Consider the following 22,970-nt stretch of genomic DNA (forward strand, 5'->3'; position numbering starts at 1 on the left):
GCTAAAAAGTCCCTTTACCTAATAAATATTCTTCTTGAAGACTGCAATTCTTTTTTGTGCCAAAATCACTGTTTCGTGGGTGGATCTTCAATAACCCAGGAACAGACCAACAACTCCACCATCACAGTTGAGCAACAACGTGAGGTACCACAACTCAGGGAACTAAACTAAATTCTGAACAAAGGAACATAGGACTTTGGAGCAGAAGTAGGCTTTTCGGCCCTTCAAGTCAACTCTGCAATTCAATAGGATCATGGTTGGTTTGGTTGTGGTCTCAACTCCACTCTCCTGTCTGATCCTCATAAGGCTTGACTCCTTTGTCTATCAAAAATCTATCTCAGCCTTGAATAAATTCAATGACCCAGCTTGCACTGCTTCTTGGGGAAGACAATTCCACAGATTAATGACACTCTGAGAGAAAAGAATTCTCCTAGCCTTTTTCTTAAAAAGAACTCTTATTTTTAAACTTTGACCCCTAGTTCTAGTTTCCCACAAGAGGAAACAAGCTTCCAGTATCCATCCTGTCAAGTCCCCTCAGAATCTTATATGTTTCAATAAGATCATCTCTCATGATCCAATGGATTCAACTCCAGTGGATACAGGCCCAACCTGTCCAACCTTTCCACATAAGATAACTCCTCCATCACAGGAATGGAGTTCAGTGAACCTTCTCTGAACTGCTTCCGACACAATTATATTCTTTTTCAAATAAGGAGACCAAAACTGTACATAAGCTGTTAAAAAATATGAATAGCTGTCCCTGTTCCAGATAGCTGTAACTGTTCCAGATAGCTGTAATTATCCTGCAAAAAGCCACAGGATGACCACAATATTTCCAACACTCAATTGGAAGGCAGCAGATCGCCTATCTGAGTTTACTTTGTTCTGACAATGCACAGAGCTGTGTTTTCTGCACCTCAATATCTCAGAACCAGACAAGCCATAAAAATTAAAACTGCTATAGGCAATGAAAGCCTCCACAGACTTAACACTTCAGGTCTGTCGGCAATAACCTTAAAATTCTAAAATAAAATATGGTCAATACTCAAAGATCAATTACAAGTGAAGCTCAACTTCTGAATACACCATCTGCAATTCATGTCTTTTATGCAACAACTGAAAGAGACCATTGATTAATTCAGAAGTAGATGCAGAGACAAGGGATGTGATTGCAACTTTATGACAACAGAGCTAACTGGCAAAGCAATCAAACTGATGACATCAGCCCCAACAGAAGCATTCCAAAAATCACAGAATCACAGTGCAGAAGAGGCCCTTTGGCCCATCGAGCCTGCACCGTCTTCTTGGACAACTTCCATCACCTGTGCTGATGATCAAGAGTAGACTGATAGGGTGGAATTGGTTGGATTGGATTTTTGCAGCTTTTCTTCAACAGGTCATACCTGGAAATGTTTTCACACTGCCAGTAGATGCCACTGTTTTAGCTGTAGTGGAATAGCTTGGCTAGGGATGCTGCTCATTCAGAATAGGTCAGGTAGAATTGGGTAGATACCAGTGTTGGACTATAATGGAGAGGCTGATACTGGATCACAGGCTGGGTGTTGTGGGGTAGATGCCAGTGTGGAATTTACTGGAGAATTAGAGAACGATTACAGCACAGAAATAGGCCATTCAGCCTGTTCCATGTGTACTGGCTCTCCCATGGCAGCTCTCTACAAGCACAACACGGTGGCTGGACATTTCTAGCACCCTGCCATAGCAAGGCCAGCGAGCCATTAAAATCTTAATTCACATCGGCAGGACCAGAAGATCCTACCAGTGTGAGAGGCTGGAAAATTCCGGCCAGTGGGTCCCATTGCCCTTCCTTTCCCCAGAGCTCTGCAATTTGCTTCGCTTCTGGTTAACTACCCAGTTCCCTTTTGAAAGGGATTATTGAACCTGCCTTCACCAGACTCTCAAACAGTGCATTTTAGATCCTGATCACTTGCTGTATAAAAGCATTTTTCCTCATGTTGCTTTTGGCTCTTTTGCCAATCACCTTAAATCAACATCCTTTGGTTCTTGATCCTTCCACCAATAGGAACAGTTTCTCTCTATCTATGCTATCCAGATCCCTCATGAATTTGAATACCTCTATCAAATCTCCCCTCAATCTTCTCTTCTCTAATCTATCTACATGACTGAAGCTCCTCATCCTGGAACCATTTTTGTAAATATTTTCTGCACTATCTCTAAAGCCTTCACATCATTCCTAAAATGTGGCGCCCAGAATTGGACATAATACTTCAGCTGTGATTGGAAGTGTTTTATAAAGGTGCATCATAGCTTCTTTGTTTACCTGTACGTCTGTAATACCTGTACGTCTCTCTAATCACTTTCTCAACTATTGAACTTTATTGGAGCAGTTGGTTCCGGGTCAAAGGCTGGGTATTGGGCTGTACTGGAGGAGCTGGTTGTTGTTAACCCTCTGATTGTTAATAATTAATCCCTCTGATTAGTTCCCCCCTTCTGTGTCTGAAACTGAAGGTGGTTGATGAGAAGAAGGGAGCCAAGAAAGCCTTAAAGAAACCGTCAGCAAAGGGCGGCAAGAAGCGGTGAAGGTCGAGGCAGGAGAGTTACTCCATCTACATCTACAAAGTGATGAAGCAGGTTCACCCTGACACCGGTATCTCCTCCAAGGCAGTGAGCATCTTGAATTTACTGGTGAATAATATTTTCGAGCACATCACGGGTGAGGCTTCCCGCCTGGCCCATTCCAACAAGCGCAGCACCATCAGCTCCTGGGAGATCCAGACTGCAGTGCGCCTGCTGCTGCCTGGGGAACTGGCCAAGCACCGTGTCGGAAGGGATGAAGGTGGTGACCAAGCTCCAAGCAAAACTCCAGATGTCACTTCCTGTGGTGAAGACATTGGGGTCTCTTTGACACTCACTGCCTTATCCCCAACACACACGTGGGAAGTTTAAATAAACCGCCCGATTCCGCCTGACAACAGATGACGATTAGTCGTATCTGTCTCCGATTGGTTTAATTATTCAATGAAGAAACAGCTTGTCGGTACCAAAAACAGAATTACCTGGAAAAACTCAGCAGGTCTGGCAGCATCGGCGGAGAAGAAAAGAGTTGACGTTTCGAGTCCTCGTGACCCTTCAACAGAACTGGTTGAATCTTAGGAAAGGGGTGAAATATAATAAGGGTCATGAGGACTCGAAACGTCAACGCTTTTCTTCTCCGCCGATGCTGTCAGACTTGCTGAGTTTTTCCAGGTAATTCTGTTTTTGTGTTGTGAAATATAATATATTGTCGGTATCACCTCCGAATGGTCCATTGCTTCCGCAGACTGAATCATTTCCTGCTCTGGTTGGTCTATATCAACATGGTAACAGATGACGGCATACATCCTGCTCTGATTGGCCTGTTAATTAATGTTCGCTATCCCACTCCTGATTGGTTGTCCGTTGCCAGGTCAGATTGGTTGCCTTCGTTTCCGGTGTGTAGTTTTCTGTTTTTATTGGTCACTGTTCTCCGGGTCTTCGGCATTGATTGGACCCTTTTTATTACTCTTTATTGGTCAGCATCGGTAGTGGCATGATTGCCAGTCTCCCTGCTCCATTTTGATTGGTCATTACTACCGTGGTCCTGATTGGTCAGTCTCTCTGTTTAATAGCTTCTGGTTCAGTTCCGATGTTATTTTTATTGAATTGAATATTTGAGAATGTCTATATCTGGAGCCGCTGATTCCCGCCCCCTCTGGATCCGGATCTCCCTCATCGTCTGGAGCCTGATCATCTTCAATGGAGAGAGGGAGAGCGGAGCCGGTAAGGAGCCGAGTTAGAGACCCGGAGTGAGGGGGAGCGGGGCCGAGTTAGACACCCGGAGTAAAGGGGAGCGGAGCCGAGTTAGAAACCCGGAGTGAGGGGGAGCGGGGCCGGTAACGAGCCGAGTTAGAGACCCGGAGTGAGGGGAGACCTGGGGAATATTTGAATTATCGTTTTAGAAAAAAATATCTCCCTCTGTTTAACTTTGTTTTAAGCACAATGTCGCATCCAGAGGTCGAAGGTTTTTACTCTTTCTAGGTGAGCTGAAGCTCCAGGTTAACTTATTCTTGCAGTCCAGAGTTGATGCTCGTCGCTATCAGGTTAAGACATGAGAATTGATTGTTACTTGTGTTCTCTTCAAATACTAAAAGAAACAAGTAGTTAAATTACTACTGATACTAGAAATACTCCACAGGTCTGGCAGCATCTATGCAGAGAAAGTTATTGATCAATTGCCCTTTTCAAAACTGGCGAAATAGTTTTAAGGTGAGAAAAGCGTGTAAAGGAGGGTGCGGTAGGTAAACCGAGGACCTGTGATACAGTGGAAGGCAGGAGAGACTAAGTGGCAAAAGATTATTGTGCAAAGCAAAAGGAGGGGGTGGTAATGGGGCAAGTATGCAAGAAGTGTTAATGAGAATGCAGCATCATTAACCACTGTTTATATCTGTGGATGACAGCTATTGGTATGATTTGAATTTTTGAACTCAAATGTTGAGTCAGGCAATAAACTGTAAAGTGTCAAATTGAAAGATGTAATGCTGTTCCTCAAGCCTCACCCATACTCAGACCTTTGCCCTCAGCCTCTTATACTGCTTTAATATTACTTTCAATTATTGTTACACTAAGTGGATATTGAGTAGTAAGATGTGTGTGTGTGTGTGCTCCTGTATTCAGTTATACTCCTGTTGGTTAATCATTCTGTGATGATTGGCTGTAACAGTCTCAAGAACACTGTACCCCAATGAACAGTCCAGATCTGTGGAAATGGACTGACACCTTTCCCTCTAGCTATTCTACCTGTGAGTATTACTGATCTTAACTACAAATTAGTGGGTATCAGTGCAGCTTTCCCTTCTCCCTCAAGCCCAAGGACACATACTTTAGCACACCTACAAAAACTGGTTTGGTCATTGTCTAATCTGATTAGACCATATAACTGCTATTGAGCCCTGCTTCAGCACTAAGCTGTTCAAAAAATAACATTAGCAAGTGTCTCCATTAGCCCCTTTCCTTCGGATAAATCCAGGCAAGAAACACTCAGTAAGATTGAGAATATTGATTCGCTCCTGCTCAACCCCATTCTATTCTTTATATGCACCTGAACACCACCCCTCCAATTGATCCATAAAATGTAGGAGCAAAAGTAGGCCATTTAGCCCATTGAGCCTGCTATGCCATTCAATGAAATCATGGCTGATTTTAATTCTTGCTCCACTTTCCTGCCTTGTCCCCATAACCATTGATTCTCTTACTGATTTAAAAATATGGTTTGAATACACTTAATGACCCAGCTTTGACAGTTGTCTGTGGTAAAGAATTCCAGATTGACTACCCTCAGATGAAATTCCTCCATCTGTTTTAAATGGGTGACCCCTTACTGAGATTAGCCCTCTGGTCCTAGACACTCCCAAAAGGGGGAAATGACTTCTCAGCATCTACCCTGTAAAGCCCCCTAAGAATCTTGTTTCAATAAGGTTGCCTCTCATTCATCTAAACTCCGATAAGTACAGGCCCAACCTACTCAACCTCTCCTCATAATAAAATCCCTCCATACCTGGGATCAACCTAGTGAACATTCTCTGGACTGCCTCCAATGCCAGTGTTCCTTCTCTTAGATAAGAGCACTGAAACTGTTAATAATATTGTGTGGTCTAACTAATGTCTTGTATAGTTTTAGCAAGACTTCCCTACTTTTATACCCCATTCCCTTTGAAATAAAGGCCAGCTCTTCTTTATTACCTACTTAACTTGTATGCTAGCTTTTTGTGATTCATGCACAAGGACCCTCTAAATCCCACTGCTGTAGCTTTCTGCAGCCTTTCTCCTTTTAAATAATATTCAACTCTCCTATTCTTCCTGCCAAAGTGCATAGCCTCACAATTTCCACCATCTGCCACTTTTTGCCCACTCAGTTAACCTGTCGATATCCTTATGTATACTGTCACCCTCACCACTAGCCTTCCCACCTATTTTTGTAAAATCCTACTTTTGTATCTTTCCTACATTGAGCTCACTTTGTCCATGAGATCCATCTCCTGCTCCCTTGACTCCATTCCCCTTAATTGCTGACCACCTGATCTCTTCCTGGCTCCCTAATGCTAAATGACATTGTAAAGGTTCCCTTTCTATCCAACCACTCTTCACCCCTCGAAACAAACTCCTAAACCAACCTCGTTCCTTTACAGTCCTGAATTAGTGTTCATCTTTCCCACAGTTTGAATCTGCCCTTGCTGCCACAGCACTAAAACAGGTCTAACATAAGTTAGATACCTTGTGTCCACTAACCCTGTCTGCAGCTGTTGACCACGCCATCCTTTAGCACGTGAATGCTGTGCTCACTCCACCTACGGGATCCTAGCTGATTTAGTGTCCCACAGTTGCTTTTCAGTTCCTCATGGATTATTCATCGTTCACTTTCTCATCTGTAGGGATGGATCACACGGTGTTAAGTGGCTGGGACAGGGGAGTAATTACCCACTCCGCTGTCCTGACCTTCACTAAAGGTGTTACCCATGTGTCTGCCTTGCCGGGTTGGGTGGCGGGAAGACGGGTGAGGACCTGGTTCTATTGGAGATGATTCCCGCTAAATGTGAGATTTCTCGGGCAGTGAGGCGCTGGCCGCCTCCCTCCCCCCACAGCCCCGCATTGTCACCCACTGATGGGGCAGGAGGCGGAACGATTCCCCTTTCCCGGGTGACTTTAGCCGTTGGGCTGCGTGCAGTTCAATCGGGTGTGTCGGTCAGTAACTCTCTCTCTCTCTCTCTCTCAGGGGCTCACACCTATAACCGGATTGTCGGATGTGAGTTTAACAGCACCGGGACCTGGACCTATCATGATCAGTATGTCTATGATCACGAGCTGATCGTGTATTTCGACTTTGCCCAGAAGAAGTTCATCGCGGTGAAGGATTGGATGAAGAGTAATGTGGACAGATGGAATCGAGAGATCGCGGCAGCGACGTACCAGGCAGCGATCGGCATGTGTCAGAATAACATTGACATTGATGAGCGCGAAGTGCTGCCCCGGAGAGGTGAGACCCGGGGGGGCGGGTGGGTGGAGGAGGTGAGACCCGGGGGGCGGGTGGGTGGAGGAGGTGAGACCCGGGGGGCGGGGGCGGGGGCGGGGGTGGGGGTGGAAATAGACAGCGCCACCCCTGGAGTGCAGCCGCCACTGCCTCTCCCTCCCAGTCACCGGCCACCCCGCTGTGGACGGATGTCCCTGAGCCCCGGAGCTGGCCTACAACACCGCCCCCCACCCACCCCCCCCCCCCGCCCCAGTCCACAACCCTCGGCACACTGTCTGCAGTGAGGCCCTTACCCAGGGTCAGGGATTACCTGAGGACTCGGTAACACTCAACTCTACTGGAAACTCGTTTGCTGTAAACTCCAGATATTACACTGGTGCTCTGGCACAGCACTACACTCCTTTCTGATCCGCCTGTATGGTGGCTGCCTACAGGAAGCGTTTCACTAACCCTGCCTCTGTCCTGCAGTTCTAATGGTAGCAGTGTTTAGTAAATGTTTAAAAACCATGTACTAGCAGTCTGAGTTGCACCCCACATGCATTGGCCAGATAGCTCCAGCCAGGCAACTGCTGATGAGCAGAAGGTTTGTCCTGCTCCTGTGCACAGGCCTCATTATAGGTTTGAACCTTGAGGGTGATTGCTAAGTGTTACAAATTCCCCTTGGTAACCCAGTAAACCTGTGAACAATATCCTAGATTAGTGATAAAAACAAAAAAAACTGCGGATGCTGGAAATCCAAAACAAAAACAGAATTACCTGGAAAAACTCAGCAGGTCTGGCAGCATCGGCGGAGAAGAAAAGAGTTGACGTTTCGAGTCCTCATGACCTGCTGAGTTTTTCCAGGTAATCCTAGATTAGTGATACTGACGTGTTTTTGGTTATCATGGGATTGCATCATTGGGGTATTGTCCTTGTTTCTCTTTCAATCTCTTTATCATGCATGGCAGTTTTATATCCAATAGCTCCCTCCACATAGGATGGAGTTTGGGGATTCCTTGCCTCTAAACTGGCAGGTACAGCTACATCAGGAATGCTCAGTGAACCCACTTATACCCATAAGCTACATGCATAATCCATGGTAAACTTGACAGGCTAAACAGTCACAAATGCCTTGAAGTTCTGGCAAGGTGTGAGGTCTCATTCATGAACTGATGTCCATTTGGTCTCCTTACCCCAGTGAGAATTCCTTCAAGGTGCAGGTTGTAAATTCTGGTGGGGACAGCTTCAGTATAGGTACCCTGGAAGCTGCCTCATACATTTATTCTTCTGTAGTCTAATTATTTCCAATGCCATCAACCCCCAGAGGGATAGATCCCAGATGACCAGGGATACTCAGGAGCTGTGGTTCATGTTGAGTGTAAACCTCAACTGGGGCAGAAAGGAAATCAAGGCCTGTGGGACAAAAGATACAAATAACATCTATTGTTAGAACCAGACCCTGGGTGAGATCCCCAATTGTTAATTCCTCAAATTGGGCCCAATTTTCTCCCCAGGTGAGGAGGAATGAGCTGGGTCCATGTTATTCTACCAATTTGGTCACAACAAGGTTAATTTAAAAGGATCCTTTTCCTAGTTTAAATGTGTTTTATTTTATAAGGAGCCAATTTAACCAGGCTTTCCTGAATCTGTTTTGGTTACTAAAACCCAAGGGAAGTAACTCTCACAATCAGAAATGAGAAATTAAGTGCTCAAATGTTTTTTTAAAAAATACAAATCAGCCTTTGGCTTGCCTGGGTGTAGATGGCAGTATGTTGTGCATGTTAAGTTGTAATTCCAGTAGAGCTGATTTTGGTAATTTTCCTGTTGATTTGGAGACACTGGGTTCTGCAGGGTTGCTGAAAGGCTGTCCTATTTCCTTTAGTGTGGCCTCTGCTGAGCTTTGCCTCCAGCAACAGGGGGAACTTTTTGCCTGCAAACTGCAGGGGGTGACCAGCTTGTTCTTGCTGTCACACCACACTGCTTAACTCTGTATTCTCATGAGGGAAAATGGTCATCTTACATTCATCCATCTCTGAACTCTAACACATTGAGATATAAATCAACAGGCAATTGAATTTTTTGGGTGACTGCTAAACCATGCAAATCAGTCCTGTCTCCTCAACCACAGAAGAAAAAAATTGAAAAGACTGAACTTTAATATCTCCCTTTCAAGTCCCTGCTTGAAGGCCATCAAACCTTTTTCATGTGTGACATTCCATGTTCTCTCAGGACAGGCCTGTCAGTATAATCCACAAAAATTTTCCAGTGTGGTCACTTTACATTATCAACCATCTTTTGCTCAGTGTCCTTTTATTTGTTTAAAAACAAGCATTCCTTAAAAGCTTCAATATTCCCATAAGTAACTTGTGACTGTAATTGGCTTTTTATGACAGTATAACAGGTAAATATTCTCCTGGTAGTCAATCTAAGCAGGATGTGGTTCTGCCTCTGGTCCATGTGGTGTACACTGCAGAATAATGGTCACAGGAAGAAAATGTGAAAGACTGGTATTGGGGTTGGAAAGGAAATTGGGTCAGGCTGAAGAAGATTGAAGCCTTTTCCTGATCCTCATTCAATAAGGTTGAACCTCAACAGCAAATTCAGTAATGTAATGTGTAGTATGACTTGTGTTCCCAGTGATCTGCCCAACATAATACCCCAAGCTGGTATAGTACCTATCCCCTTCTCAACAAACATCTTTAGCTGCTATCACACCTCTGCCCTCTATCCATGGCCTGAAGCTGAAATGTGGGGTAAGGTAGATCAAGCTCACATTTATAATGGGTGTTTTATGATTTTAATTATCCTGCCCTGCAGTGATAACATGAAGATCTTGCTCTGATTAGCTAATTTCTTCAGTAAGTCATTGTCAGCTGGATGTTTCTGGAGTGAATGGCTAATTAACTAAATTAGCCTCTTGTTGAATTGATGGTTGCCTCTCAGCTTTCTTGGTGCTACATGAACTACTTAGGTGGGTGAGCTGGGAGGTGTGGATGGTGTCACTGACCTCTACCACCTGCTTTTATTATGTCTGTGCTGCTCTGATTTCAGTAAGGCATTCAAGACTGCCTGCCTGCAATGGTTTGTTGGCAGTCAAGATAATTCTTCATCTTGATTTGATCTGAATTCACCATGATCATTGGTTCTACACTTTGGACCTCAGTTAAAGCTGGGTGCTGTTCCTGTTTCAGAGCAGCACTTGTCCTGTGAAGCTGTCTGATATCTTTTCCCCTGTGGTTTGTGGACTCTTCTCTGACCCTCAGACTGGACAGGGTCTTTTTCACTAAGTGAAACAATGGTGCTCCAGAGTGAAATCTCTAATTTAAAAAAAAAAACCTGTTCTGCCATTTAATGATGATATGGCTAATTGGTGACCTAACTCCACATACCAGCTGTTTCCCAATCAATGTCTTTGATAGTGCATATCAAATATCGATCAGATTTTTAAATTTAAATTTCACTTTTGAAAGCAAGTTCCAAACCTCTAACACTGAAGTGTCTCTAATTTTATTTTAGATCCATGTTTGAACCAAGGCTGTAGTGAGGTCAGGTGCTGAATGGCCCTAGCAGAATCCAAACTGAGCATCTGACCAGGTTGTTGAGCAAGTGTTGCTTGATAGTGCTATCAGCAACCCCTTCCATTGCTTTACTGATCAAGAGTAGACAGACGGGGTGGTAATTGTCTGGGTTGGACTTCAACTGCTAGTTGACAGGACTTACCTGGGCTGTTTTCAAACATAGCTCTTGCCTTTTGGGAGTATAAACAGTTCTATTATCATAATTGAGTGCTACTTACTGATTTAGCTTTACATTTAAGCCTTCAACTAATCTCATTGAAGTCAGTCATGCTTAGAATCCTGGTAGCTGCATGCTAAAGGACCATGTTGTATTTTATGATCACTAAGATAAATGTTCATGATCCATTGGGCATTAACTAAATCTGATTTATTCATCATGCCTGAGACTAGCATTAGCTCAGCATGCCTTTTGACCAATCACCCCTTCATGACAGCCCTGGTTCAGCAGCAAGTTACTGCAGTTGCATAAGCAACATTGCCCTTGGTCACTACTTCAGGTGTCAGCTAATCCTATCTTCAGTTTATACTGGGGGTTCTTAATAAACAAGCTCAGGAGCCATTTGGAATGATACTGAACAGTGGGCCAAAGGGGCAAAGTTGCCAGTGGCTACCAGACAAATTGGAGGCCTGATATTACATTTTCTCTTTACTGATTGGCATCTCAGTAAGATTAACAATGGTATTCTCTCTCCATGGCAACATGCTTTCCTCTTTATGGAGCTGTTCTATCCCATTCCACAATTTGCAAGACCTACTAATCTTGGTTGCCTGAATGAAGGATAGAACTTGCAGCCAAATATTTAATGGAGGGTATTTCAGAACTCTGCACAAACAGCAATAGAGGCTGGAGGTGAATTGGATGTGGATGGGAAATATTAATGCAAGTATACTCTGCTGTTTCTAACTTTTCTTTCTTTGTTCCAGTCAAACCAATAGTCACTGTCCAACCTAAAGTCTCACATCATTCTGGACAGTCGGCCCTGCTCTCATGTCACATCACTGGATTTTACCCTCCTGAGATTGAAGTCACATGGCTGAAAAATGGAGCAGAGATTCCCAATGGTGTTGTCAACACTGTGCTGTTATCAGATGGTGACTGGACCTATCAGGTGCTGGATCTCCTCCAATATCACCCAGTGTCTGGTGATAAATATACCTGCCATGTGAACCACATCAGCCTGAGTGAGCCCAGCAGCACAGACTGGGGTAAGACTCAGTATAACCTAGTGTAGCTTGAAATAACAAATTCTGGAAATACTCCAGTCTCCCAGGATCTATGGAGGGAAATGAGATTTAATGTTTCAAGTCCATGAACTTTTGCCAGTTTAACAACCATTGCCTTTACTCACTGTTTGCAGCAATCCTAGTACAGAACCCTGTAGGACACCACTGCCTACTTTCAGAGCAACTGTCCTTAATTGTTATCCTGTTTTCCCTATTTAACATTTGTAATTACTATACTACCCTTTCCTAATTCCATACACCTTCAGTTATCTTCTCTGGAGCCTTGTCAAGGGTTCTGACATGTGCACCTTTTTATCATAACCTTCAGCCCCCTATAGCCTGTTCAACTTTAGTTCACTTCTAACTGCTTTGTAGTGTTTTCAGTGATGTAATCATTCATTAAAATATTCTTGATCCAATAGTCCTATATCCAATCATTTTTCTAATCTGTTTTTGCACTAACTTGCTTCAGGACATGAACCTGACCATGGTCATTATACCAGAAGTGCTTACTCTGCAACTCACCTACCTGATATCCTTTTTAATATCTAATGATTTAATAACGGAGATTGCTTGATTTAATAATAGAGATTCCCTACATGTATTAGAAATTCAATTTCCTTGTTAGTTTAGTCAGTTGGTCCTACTTTTTTCTGCCTTAGTGCATTTCCACTTCTCTTCCACAATGAATGTAATGATACTCCAAATTATATACAGGGTTCAGACAGTCAATATCAGTCTTATAGCAAACATTCCCTCCTGCATGTGTATTGTTGTCTCCTCCATTCATTGTCATGTCCTTAAAATAATTACCCAGTGTTTACCTTTCTGTCCATGCTGTTATATCCATGATTGTTGGAATTTGAAGCAATGACCATTGCAATACATACACTTTTGCTCAATTAAGCACTACTCCTTGTCCCTTGATTTTTATTTTGTGCTTGCTCCTTTCCAACATGTTATCTTAGATTGCTTTTATTTTGCCTGTTATGGCAGATGTATGCCAGGCAGACCAAATCCACAAGGGAAACTTGGTTGTGCTATTATAACAGTTCTGCAATTTTTTTATTCACTCATGGGATGTGGGCTTCACTGGCTGGGCCAGCATTTGTTGCCCTTGAAGGTAGTGGTGTGCTGCTTCAAACAGTTACTGTCGATGTGGGTGTACCTACCCAGTGCTGTTAGGGAGTTCCAGGATTTTGACCCAACAATATATTTCCAAGTCCAGGAGGGGGTGTTCCATCTGTCTATCCTTCCCCCTTCTAGATGGTAGTGGTCATGGGCTTAGAAGGTCCTAAGGATCCTTGAAGTTTTGTCTTTATTACAAGATGTGTGCACTGAATTCAGAAGTAAATCTACTAGACCTTTTAGATTTTTAAATTCAAATAGATTTTGAGCACATACTGCTATAACAAATCTTAATTCCTAACTGACCTGACTCCCATTTACATGCCCCCACTTAAGGCAACAATCCAAAAATAGATTTTAGATTTAAAACAACCAGCAAATTAACACAACCACCTGACAGTGGAACTCAAATGGCTTTTCCCAACTTCAGCTACTTAGACTTGTGCACTTGAAGGCTGTTTCTCTCTCTCTCGTTAGATCTTACATGGCCCTCATTCCCCTTTGTTCTCCCTTTAATATGTAAATTCTGTTGTTCCATATGGATTTGGAACTGTCTTCCTCATAACATAACTTTCATGTTGCCAATATTGTCAGTAACCTTGGGGAGGTGGTGTTGGGGAAGAGAGAGAGAGATGCAAATAAACACCTTAGCCTTTAAATTATATGGTTAGTTGTAAACAGACTTATGGTCCCTTTGGAACCAAACCATCCTTTCATTTATCTAACAATGCCTTCACACCTTACATGTTAAGCCAGCATCCATGTTTACTCATTAGCATGTCAAGCACATTTCTACACTTAGCTGCTTTTGATTTCAAGCTTGCAGTATACTTCATCTAATTAAATCAGAGCCAGAGCCACCTAGGTTTATGCCCATAAACCTAATTAACAAGCCAGAAAAATACTATAAAAATTATACTTTCATCACATCCCTGATGGTTTAAATGTCTTGTTTCTTTCCCAATTCCTACTATTCCTTTTTCCTATTCCTTGCAGAATAGCTCCCATCTTCCCCCAGAACTGGTGTTAATGCCCAATGAAATGGAAAGCTTAGCCATGTATTGAGTTTAGCTGTCCTTGTCTATTCTGGCATATAGCTGGCAGAGTAATCTAAAGATTACCAGCTTCCTCAACTCTCTTCCCCCCCTCATTTGTTTGCGATCTTGGTGGCCATGTGACTATCCTCAAACCTGCTCTTTCACTCATGGCCACAATCTCTGAAAGCTGAACTTTCACAGGGACCTGTAACTGTCACTTGGAGGATATGTTATATTTAAGTCAAAGACCATACCTTGCTGGAATTCAAATAGCCTACGAAGCTGTGTAGGAAAACTGGGGGTCTAATGCAGTCACACCTACATTCCTGTTCCCATTTTCCATTTTGTCTTCTCTGAATTATGTCTGCCAGAGACTTTAAAGAGGCCTGCAGCCCCTCTGCTTCCCTCACTGTTCCTGAATGTGGTTTGGTTTGACCAAGCACTAGAAACTTGAGTCCAGCTCCCTAGATGTGGCAGCAGCTTTGGAATTTCTTTCAGTAGATCACCCTGTTCTGCTCTAACACCAAGATTGTTCTTATAGAAGTACAGAGTACACCTGAATCAGAGAAACTCAAGATCATTGTTGGAGCTCTGGGCTTTGGGATTGGGTTGATCATTCTGCTGGCTGGAGTGATAATGAGACTGAAGAATGCTAAAGGTAAGATTCTGTTCCAGCCTGAAGCACTGAACACTTATCCTCCAGATGTGGCACTAGATAGTCTAAGCTTTTTTTTGTGGCACTGTACAGAATAACTCCAACTCAGACTGATATTTACAGCACAGGCCACCATTCAGCCCATTGTGTCCACAATGGCCAACAAAGATCTGACTACACTAATCCCAATTTCCAATGCTTGGCCCATAGCCTCCAGGGCTGTGCAATCCAAGCGAGTATCTAATACAATGGTACCAGAGTTTGACTCAGCCATCCCTTCAGGCAGGGCGTTCAGACTCCCACCACCCTCTGGGTGAAAAATTCTCAACTCCCCCTTAGATTTAAGGTAAGAGGTAGAAGGCTATTCCCCCTGGTTATTGATCCCCTCTACTGATGGATGCCTTCCTATCCACTCTATCTATACCCCTCAATCTTGTACACCTCTCAGGTCACCCCTCAACCTTTGCTGCTCCAAGGAAAATAACACCAGCCTATCCAATCTTTTCTCATAGCTCAGACCCTCCAGCCCAGGCAGCATCCTGATAAATCTCCTCTGCACCCTCCAGTGCGATCACATCCTTCATATGTGGTGACCAGAACCCCACACAGTTGTGGCCTAACCAGTGTTGTATGCAGTTCCAGCATAACCTCCCTGGTCTTGTATTCTACACCTCAGCTAATAGTCAAGTTTCCCATATGCTTTAACCACCTTATCTACCTGCCCTGCTACCTTCAGGGAGCTGTGGATATGCACACCAGGGTCCCTCTGATCTTCAGTACTTTCCATGGTCTTACCATTTGTAGTGTAATCCCTTGCCTTGTTAGCCCTTCCCAAATGTATTACTTCATTTCTGGGTTGAATTCCATTTGCTGCTGCTCTGCCTACCTGACTAGTCCATTGATATCCTCCTGCAGTTTACAGCTATCCTCACTATTTACCACCCTACCAATTTTGTCATCTGCAAACTTGATCATACCCCCACATTAAGTCCAATCAGTTATGTGCACCGAGCCCTGCAGAACTCCACTGGAAACAGACTTCTAGTCACAAACATTCCTCTGCTTCCTGCTTCTTAGCCAATTTTGGGTCCAGTGTGCCACTTTGCCTTGGATCCCACGGGGTCTAACTTCGTTGACCAGTCTGCCATGAGGCCTTGCTAAAGTCCATGTAGACCACATCAGATGCATTAACCTCAACACTCCTGGTTGCATCAAAATTTGATCAAATCAGCAACATGACTTCCCTTAACAAATCCATGCTGACTATCCCTGATTAATTTGTCCAAGTACAAATATATTCTGTCCCTCAGAATTATTTCTAGTAACTTCCCCACCGCTGAGGTTAGAGCAACTGGGCTGTAATTTCCTGGCTGATTGCTTAGAAAATCCAAATATTAGTCTTCCTGGCTGCTGATTTTGGGAAATCCAAGTTGACATTGTTACCACAAGTAAGGTAAAACCCTTGCATTGGAAGTCAGCTAGTTCAAAAACAAAAATACCTGGGGAAAAACTCAGCAGGTCTGACAGCATCTGTGGAGCGGGATACAGTTGATGTTTCGAGTCCATCTGACCGTCATCAGAACTAAGACATATAGAAATGAAATATAAGCTGGTAGAGGGGGTGGAACAGGTAGAGCTCAATAGGGGGCCAGTGATAGGTGGAGGCCAAGAAGAGACTGCCAAATATGTCATAGACAAAAGGACAAAGGGTTGTCGATGGTAGTGATATTATCTAAAGGATGTGCTAATGGGGACATTTAAGGGTAGCAAGCAGGACAAGCTAGTGGAAGATAGCCCTAGTGGGGGCGGGGTGGGGGAAGGGATCAAAATGGGCTAAAAGGTGCAGATGAAACAATAGATCGAAATAAATTTAAAAATAGATGGGAAAAGAAAATTATGTATTTGTAAAAAAAAAAAAAATAAATTATTGGTAAAAGAGGGATTGGAAAGGAGGTGGGGATAGAGGAGAGAGTTCATGATCTGAAATTGTTGAAATCAAAAATTAAGTCCTGAAGGCTGTAAAGTCCCTAGTCGGAAGATGAGATGCTGTTCCTCGTTTGCATTGAGCTTCACTAGAACATTGCAGCAGTAGCTGGCTTGGAGCTTGGTACAAAGTTGGCAGGGGAGCTGCCATAACTAGAACAGTTTAGCTGGGAATTTTTACTTATGTCAAAAGCACAGAACAGAAAATTCCTTTGATCGTTAAAAGTAGTGGATAATCAGACTATAAGGATATTTCTGAATTGCTGTTCAGGAGTTGAATATGTAATAACCCAGGTTATAAATGAATACACAGATGGCCCTGCATCAGGCACAATCTATTCTATGCATAGATTTTAAAGATTCAACTAAGTTGCAATGTAACCAGACACTGGTTCATTATAATACAGACAAGTAATTGTTACAGATTCTGAGCATTTCAGTGAAAGGAATGAAGAACAAAGTTCAGCGAGTTAAGTGCAGGGGAAATTAGGCCCTGAATTGGATATGGTATTGTGGGTTTGCCAGACTTGATTAAGGAAGAGAAACAATGCCACAAACAGCTAATGTGTGAGTTTGACTCTGCTGGATACCACTAGTGTGAAAGCTGTGTATACTTCCCCTGCCACTTGTAGTGAGTGTGGCATTTTGAAAGCCTGTTTTTGAATGTCCCTTTTTTAAAATCCAAATGAAATTGGCCTGGTGATGTTGAGTGATCATTTGATCTAGATTGTATTGGAGATAGGAGTTGTCTAAAGCAAAAGTAAATAAACAAGTGACTCAATCTTGATGGGTATGGGCAGGGTAAATAGTGAGAAACTGTTCACTCAAGTACATCAAGAACTAAAGGGCACAGCTTCAAGGTAATGGGCAAAGGGAATAGGTGAGAAATTTCCCACTACAGGGTGGTTCAAATAAAACAAATTTCCTGAACAGGGGGTGGAGGCAGATCTGGTCATGGTATTCAAAACGAATTGGATTGCTGAGTACCAGGTTATGAGGATAAGGCAGGGGAGTGGGACTGGGTAGAATGGGCTTTCAATGAGCCAGTGCAGACTTGATGGGATTCAGGTTCCAGTTAGTGTTATTTGCAGAAAAATGTGCAAAAATCAGGGAGGTCAGAATAGTACTGGAGCTAAAACTGTGTTTAAGGCAACTGATGGCACAACAAGTCAAGACACAGCTAGCAAAAGGAGAACAAAAATGGATCCAAGCAGTGGCCTACCCTTTTTGGGAAGGGGTGGGGGTCTGTGAAAATCTGTGCTGAGACTGCTGTCTGCATGGACATCAGGCTTGCCTCCTGTAAGTTTAATGCAACTCCATCTGGGAAATGGAGGGCTGTGAGTCTGAGTAGCTGAGGTTGCAGAATAACAGAATTTAGTGCAAAAGTAGATCATTCAGCCCATTGTGTACATTGGCACTCTGAGCAATTCACTTAGTACCATTCTCCTCCCTTCACCTTTTTCAGACAACAGTAATCTCCTTTCATGTTTTGATTAAACCTGCCACTACAACTCTCTCCCTCAGGCAGTACAGTTCAGACCCTAACCACTTAATGCATTGAAGTTTTTTGTCACAAATTTTAGCAATTACTTTAAATTTGTTACCTCTGGTTCTTGATCCTTTCACTAGTGGGAACAGTTTTTTCCCCTAACTACTCACACAACCATGTAGTGGGAAATGCTTGTAGTTTCCTATAAGTCTTTCTATAGCCATAACAATCAAACCTAATACATTAACAGGCAAATGACACTTCAAATAAAAGTAAATTTCACTTTAAATTGTCAATATAATGTATTTGGTTCATTACAGTAAGTTTTTTTTTTAAAGTGAAATCTTGTTCATGGCTTCTCAAGCAACCCTCCAACATTTAGGTAGAGATCAGGCACTCAACTTTTTTAGCCATGAGAATCTAAATCAGGAGAGCTCTATCTAGCTGACCTCTGATCAATGCCCCCAATGAGCAGGGCTCCTCATGTTTTCAATGCATTATCTGGTTAACATTTGCTCCAAGTTTGATCTAAATCTGCACTTGGCTTTGGTTTAGAAAACCCTTTCACATTCACAGTATCTCCCAAAGCCCTTTACAGCCAATGAAACCTTTTTGAAATGTAATCACCTGTTGTAATGCAGGAAACAGGACAAGCAATTTGCAAACCGCAAACTCCCCCAAAGAAACGTGACCAGAATCTCTGTAATGAGGGTTAAATATTGGCCAGAACACCAGGAATAACTCCTGTTCTTCAAAATCATGCCATTGGATCTTTTGCATCCAACTGAGGGCAGCATGTACCTTGGTTTAACATGCCATTAAAAAGGCAGCACCATGAGAGTGCAGCAGTCCTCAATACTGCATTGAGTACTAGCCTGTGATCAATCTTGGAGCAAGACTTGAATCCAACTTTCTGACTCAGACAAACTAACCATATTTACTTTCTCTTTCAGCCATCCTGGATTCCAGCAATCCTGGCCCACGTAAGTATCCCTGCAGAGAATTATTTTGGATCTGTTGCTGTGGGAGGATACTCTTGTCAGTTCTGACAATTATAACTTTTTTATGGCATTCGCAGCTAGAAAAACCCAGGGCAGATACAGCAGTTTAGACAAAGTTAAGCTCCTGCACTGGTTGGGAACTGGATTGAGATTCTCTCCAAACATGGACCTTCACTGCTTGTTGATGTAACTTTCATCCTTCACTGTAGGCAAAAGCCTGTGCAGAAACCCTGTTTCCATCAGTCCCATCTCAGCAGTAATGTAGAAATAAGGCAGGTAATCTATGATGGGAGCTATAAATACTTTTCCACACCCCAACCATGTTTCTAACCTTGACCATTTCAATGATTTATGTGCAACATAATTCCAGATGCTTCTACCTATATACTATCAGTATATAGTCAAGCTCTTCTGTCTGTTTATTGTACAACTGGCTATTGCTATCTGCTCATTGAGGCTAATTGCAGGCTGACCATAAGCAGTTTGGTAATGAGCTGTGTACAAAGATGAGTCCTGTACTTTCTAACCCTGGTAACCTTTGTTTCAGGTCTGATGGGTCCAGCTGTCAGTTAACTGACCCAGTCCTGTGGATGTGGCAGACAGGATGAAACAGCTTCAAAATCATCTTTAACTCCTCCTGACTCAGTATTTAAAGTGACCACAGCTTACTGTCTGCTTGACCTTGACTTTTGATAGTTTACGATTAACTTTGTGCTGTTATGACATTTTTACATGCAACTTGTTTATCATGTTAAATACATGCTTAAAAACAGGGATATGATCAGTGCACAGCTTACTGTCAACTGAATCATGGTGAGTAACTTCCCCAGCCCTCCAAAGATAGGGATCAGTGCTGGATGTAGGTCTGAATCTTTGTTTTAACATTCCCTTGCCTGTTCATTCAGCCTTGGCCTTGTTGTAAATGTCTTAATCTGCATTTACTTGTCAAATTTGCTAGATTTTATATATGTAAATGTTTTTATGCAGATTGTGAGTTAATGACTTTTTAATCTTTGTCATAGTGAAACCATTTTGATTAAAAACTATTTGTACTTGGGCTTGCTGCTGTTTGGTCCTTTTATAGTCACTTGCCTCATTCAGCAGTTTGATGGGCTTTTCATTCCTAATCAACTTTATCACTGGTGTTGATTGTGGAGTCCTAAAGTTTCTGGAACTCTTTTGGCAGACAGTATGGGGCTGATGCACATTTGAGTTTAGGTATCCAAGCCTAGTTCATGGTGTGCACCCTCTACACTAATATCCCATGGTACAAAATGAGCTGCCCCAGGACAGGTGGGTATTCCAGAATACCCAATCAAAAATAGCCACAAAACCAAGTTCAACACCATTCACCACAAAGCAGTTTACTCAATTAGGGCCAGCATTGGATTCAGTGTAAAATGGCTGTTTACCAAAGCAACCATTGGGAGCCAGACTGGAACATCAGTGCCCTTCCCAACAGGAGACATTGATTTTCATTCACACTCAAAATCAGTGCCTATTGGACTGAGATGGAGATAAATTCCCTGTCTCCACCATAGGTTTAGATAGATCACTAGACTGGACAGCCAAAGGATAACTATATCCAATATCCAGGGAAGTGCTTAATAACTGGGCATTTGTCTCACTCAGTACCCCTGGATAGTCTCTACAGATATTGAGTATATGGATTAAGTGCCTGACTTTCCACTTAAAACCAAATCTCCAAAAAAAAACTTGTATTGGAAGAGCACTCAATCTGACAGGATTGCTTTACTGAACAGGCCTGACTGAGTTTCCTGGGGTCAGTCACTGAGCTGTCCTTCAATAACATGTCAAGCCTATTTCTGCAAATGTGACAGATGCTTGACCAGAGTTGTGCTGAACTCTACTCTCTTATAACTCAAGGCAACTTTTACCACAGATCAAAGGATTAAGCCCCAAGCACTGATCACTGACCAATGATCGAGATGCAAGATTGAACACATGTAGTGAACTTTAGTCAGGTACATCCTTTTGAGGATGTTACAAATGGGATAGATAAAAGGAAATCGGATCTAGTGTATTTGGATTTCCAAAGGCATTTAAAGTGCTGCTGCACAAGGTGAGATCATGGTGTTGGTTAAAGGGTTGGATGAAAGGAAACAATAAATGGGCCATTTCAGGTTGCAAACTAACTAGTGGAGTACCACAGGGATTGGTGCCAGGGCATCCACTATTTAGTTATATCAGTATCTCAGATGAAGGGACCAATGGTATCATTGCAAAATTGATAACTCCCAAGTGGAGTCTCAAAAGGGATATGGATAGGTTAAGTGGGCAAAGGATTTGACATGGAATGCATTGAGATTGTCCATTTTGATAGGAAGAATATTTAAATGGAGGGACTGCAGAATGCTGTCATAGAGGATCTGGGTGTCTTTGCTAACTTTGATTCATGTACAAATACAACCAAGGAATTAGGAAGACAATGAATCTTTGCTATTGCAAGGGGGATGGAGTATGAGAGAAACCTTGTTACAATTATACAGAAGGGATATACTTGCCTTGGAAGCAATTGAGGTTTACTAGGCTGATTCCCTGTGAAGGGAGTTACCTTGAAAGATTGAGCCAATACTCAGAATTTAGAATGAGGTGATCTGATTGAAACGTACTTCCCCTGCCCCCAAGATCATTTGTTTCTCAAATGCTGAGAGGATGCTTCTCCATGGCTGAATCTAGAAATGGGAGTCATAGTTTCAAAATGAAGGGGTCTCCCTTTTAAGATGTAACTGAAGAGGAATTTCTTGCAGAGGGTTTAAACTTTAGAATTCTCTTCTGCAGTAAGCCATGGAGGCTAGCAGGCCCTTGAATATATTCAAGGGTGAGTTAGGCAGATTTTTGATTACAAGTGAGTACAGTGTTATGGGAAAAGGTGAGAAAGTGGGGTTAGAGCCACAGTTGATTCAGCCATGATCTGGAAAGCAAAGCAGTCTCGAGGTTGTTAAATGGCATAGTCCGATTTTCCTTTATTTCAACTCCAGGGCAATGGCCTTGATGCTCAGCATCTGTTCCTGGAGAACCAGATCTCCAGGTAAGCTTGCCATGTAGGTGAGAAATGGGAGGAGGTCTAGGATAGATCCTTGACTCCAGAAGTAACTGCAGGGATGGGAACAGAAGTCATTGTTGGAGAAGCTTCCTCCAGACTGCTAAATTTTTAGCTGAGTTGAAGTTGATTGCCAGTTTGGGTGAGTAAGGGAGAGTATAGGTGGAGTGTATAGGCCCAATCTTTCAAGGTAACCCCCTTCATCACAGGGAATCAGCTTGGTAAACCTCAATTACAGATCTTTGCAAAAATCTGATTTTGTTTATTTGGCATTTGAATGAAGTTTTACTATCTAAATTTTCCAGCCTTAGGAGGGTTTTAAGGACTCTGCTGCACAAGGAGTTGAAGTTAGCTAATTAAGGGAAGCAGCTTGAACCAGATTTTCTGTAACTAGGGTCAGCTAACTGCTTAGTTTCAGTAGAATATATAAATGTTTCAGTCTGACTTTGAACAGAGTGGTGGAGTTTGATGATTTAAGGGAGTTAGGTGAGTAGGAAGGGGGTGCTCCTTCACTTGTGCTAACATTTCCACCCTGTAGGAATTGATTCTTCAACTAAAGTAGAAGGGGGTGGGATGGGGGTGGGGGGGAGAAGCAAAAAGGAACATAGTGGTAGTAGGGGACAGCAAAGTTAGGAGGATTGACACTGTTCTCTGCAGCATAGAGTCCAGACAGCTGTTGCCTACCTGGTCCCAGGGTTCAAGGCTGGAGAGGAACTTGGAGGGGGAAGATCCAGTTGTCATGGTCCATGTGGATACCAATCTGAGTATGAGGGGCTAGATACTAAAGAGCCACAAAGGTTATCCACAAATC

General features: G+C 42.9%; 1 protein-coding gene across 2 annotated transcripts; it reads left to right on the top strand.

Moving 5' to 3' along the window:
- Positions 1 to 3,621: 3,621 nt before the first annotated feature.
- LOC121291810 (H-2 class II histocompatibility antigen, E-S beta chain-like) lies at positions 3,622 to 20,152 on the top strand. 2 transcript variants are annotated; one of them, XM_041213394.1, is made up of 6 exons: positions 3,622 to 3,777; positions 6,767 to 7,027; positions 11,503 to 11,784; positions 14,509 to 14,625; positions 19,048 to 19,077; positions 19,643 to 20,152. In XM_041213394.1, exons 1-6 carry the CDS (start codon positions 3,675 to 3,677, stop codon positions 19,666 to 19,668), a joined length of 819 nt encoding a protein of 272 aa, XP_041069328.1. In that variant the 5' UTR covers positions 3,622 to 3,674; the 3' UTR covers positions 19,669 to 20,152. The 2 variants fall into 2 exon arrangements, with proteins under 2 accessions (XP_041069328.1, XP_041069329.1); XM_041213395.1 differs by lacking the exon at positions 14,509 to 14,625.
- Positions 20,153 to 22,970: the final 2,818 nt, after the last annotated feature.

Source organism: Carcharodon carcharias, chromosome 19 (genome assembly GCF_017639515.1).
Source record: "Carcharodon carcharias isolate sCarCar2 chromosome 19, sCarCar2.pri, whole genome shotgun sequence".
Classification (NCBI taxonomy): Eukaryota; Metazoa; Chordata; class Chondrichthyes; order Lamniformes; family Lamnidae; genus Carcharodon; species Carcharodon carcharias.

Excerpts from the sequence above, each read along its gene's own strand:
- LOC121291810 (XM_041213394.1), top strand. The coding sequence starts at position 3,675 with ATGTCTATATCTGGAGCCGCTGATTCCCGCCCCCTCTGGATCCGGATC. Across the intron at positions 11,785-14,508 it reads GCCCAGCAGCACAGACTGGG|AAGTACAGAGTACACCTGAA; the intron begins GTAAGACTCAGT and ends TTGTTCTTATAG. Across the intron at positions 19,078-19,642 it reads TTCCAGCAATCCTGGCCCAC|GTCTGATGGGTCCAGCTGTC; the intron begins GTAAGTATCCCT and ends CCTTTGTTTCAG.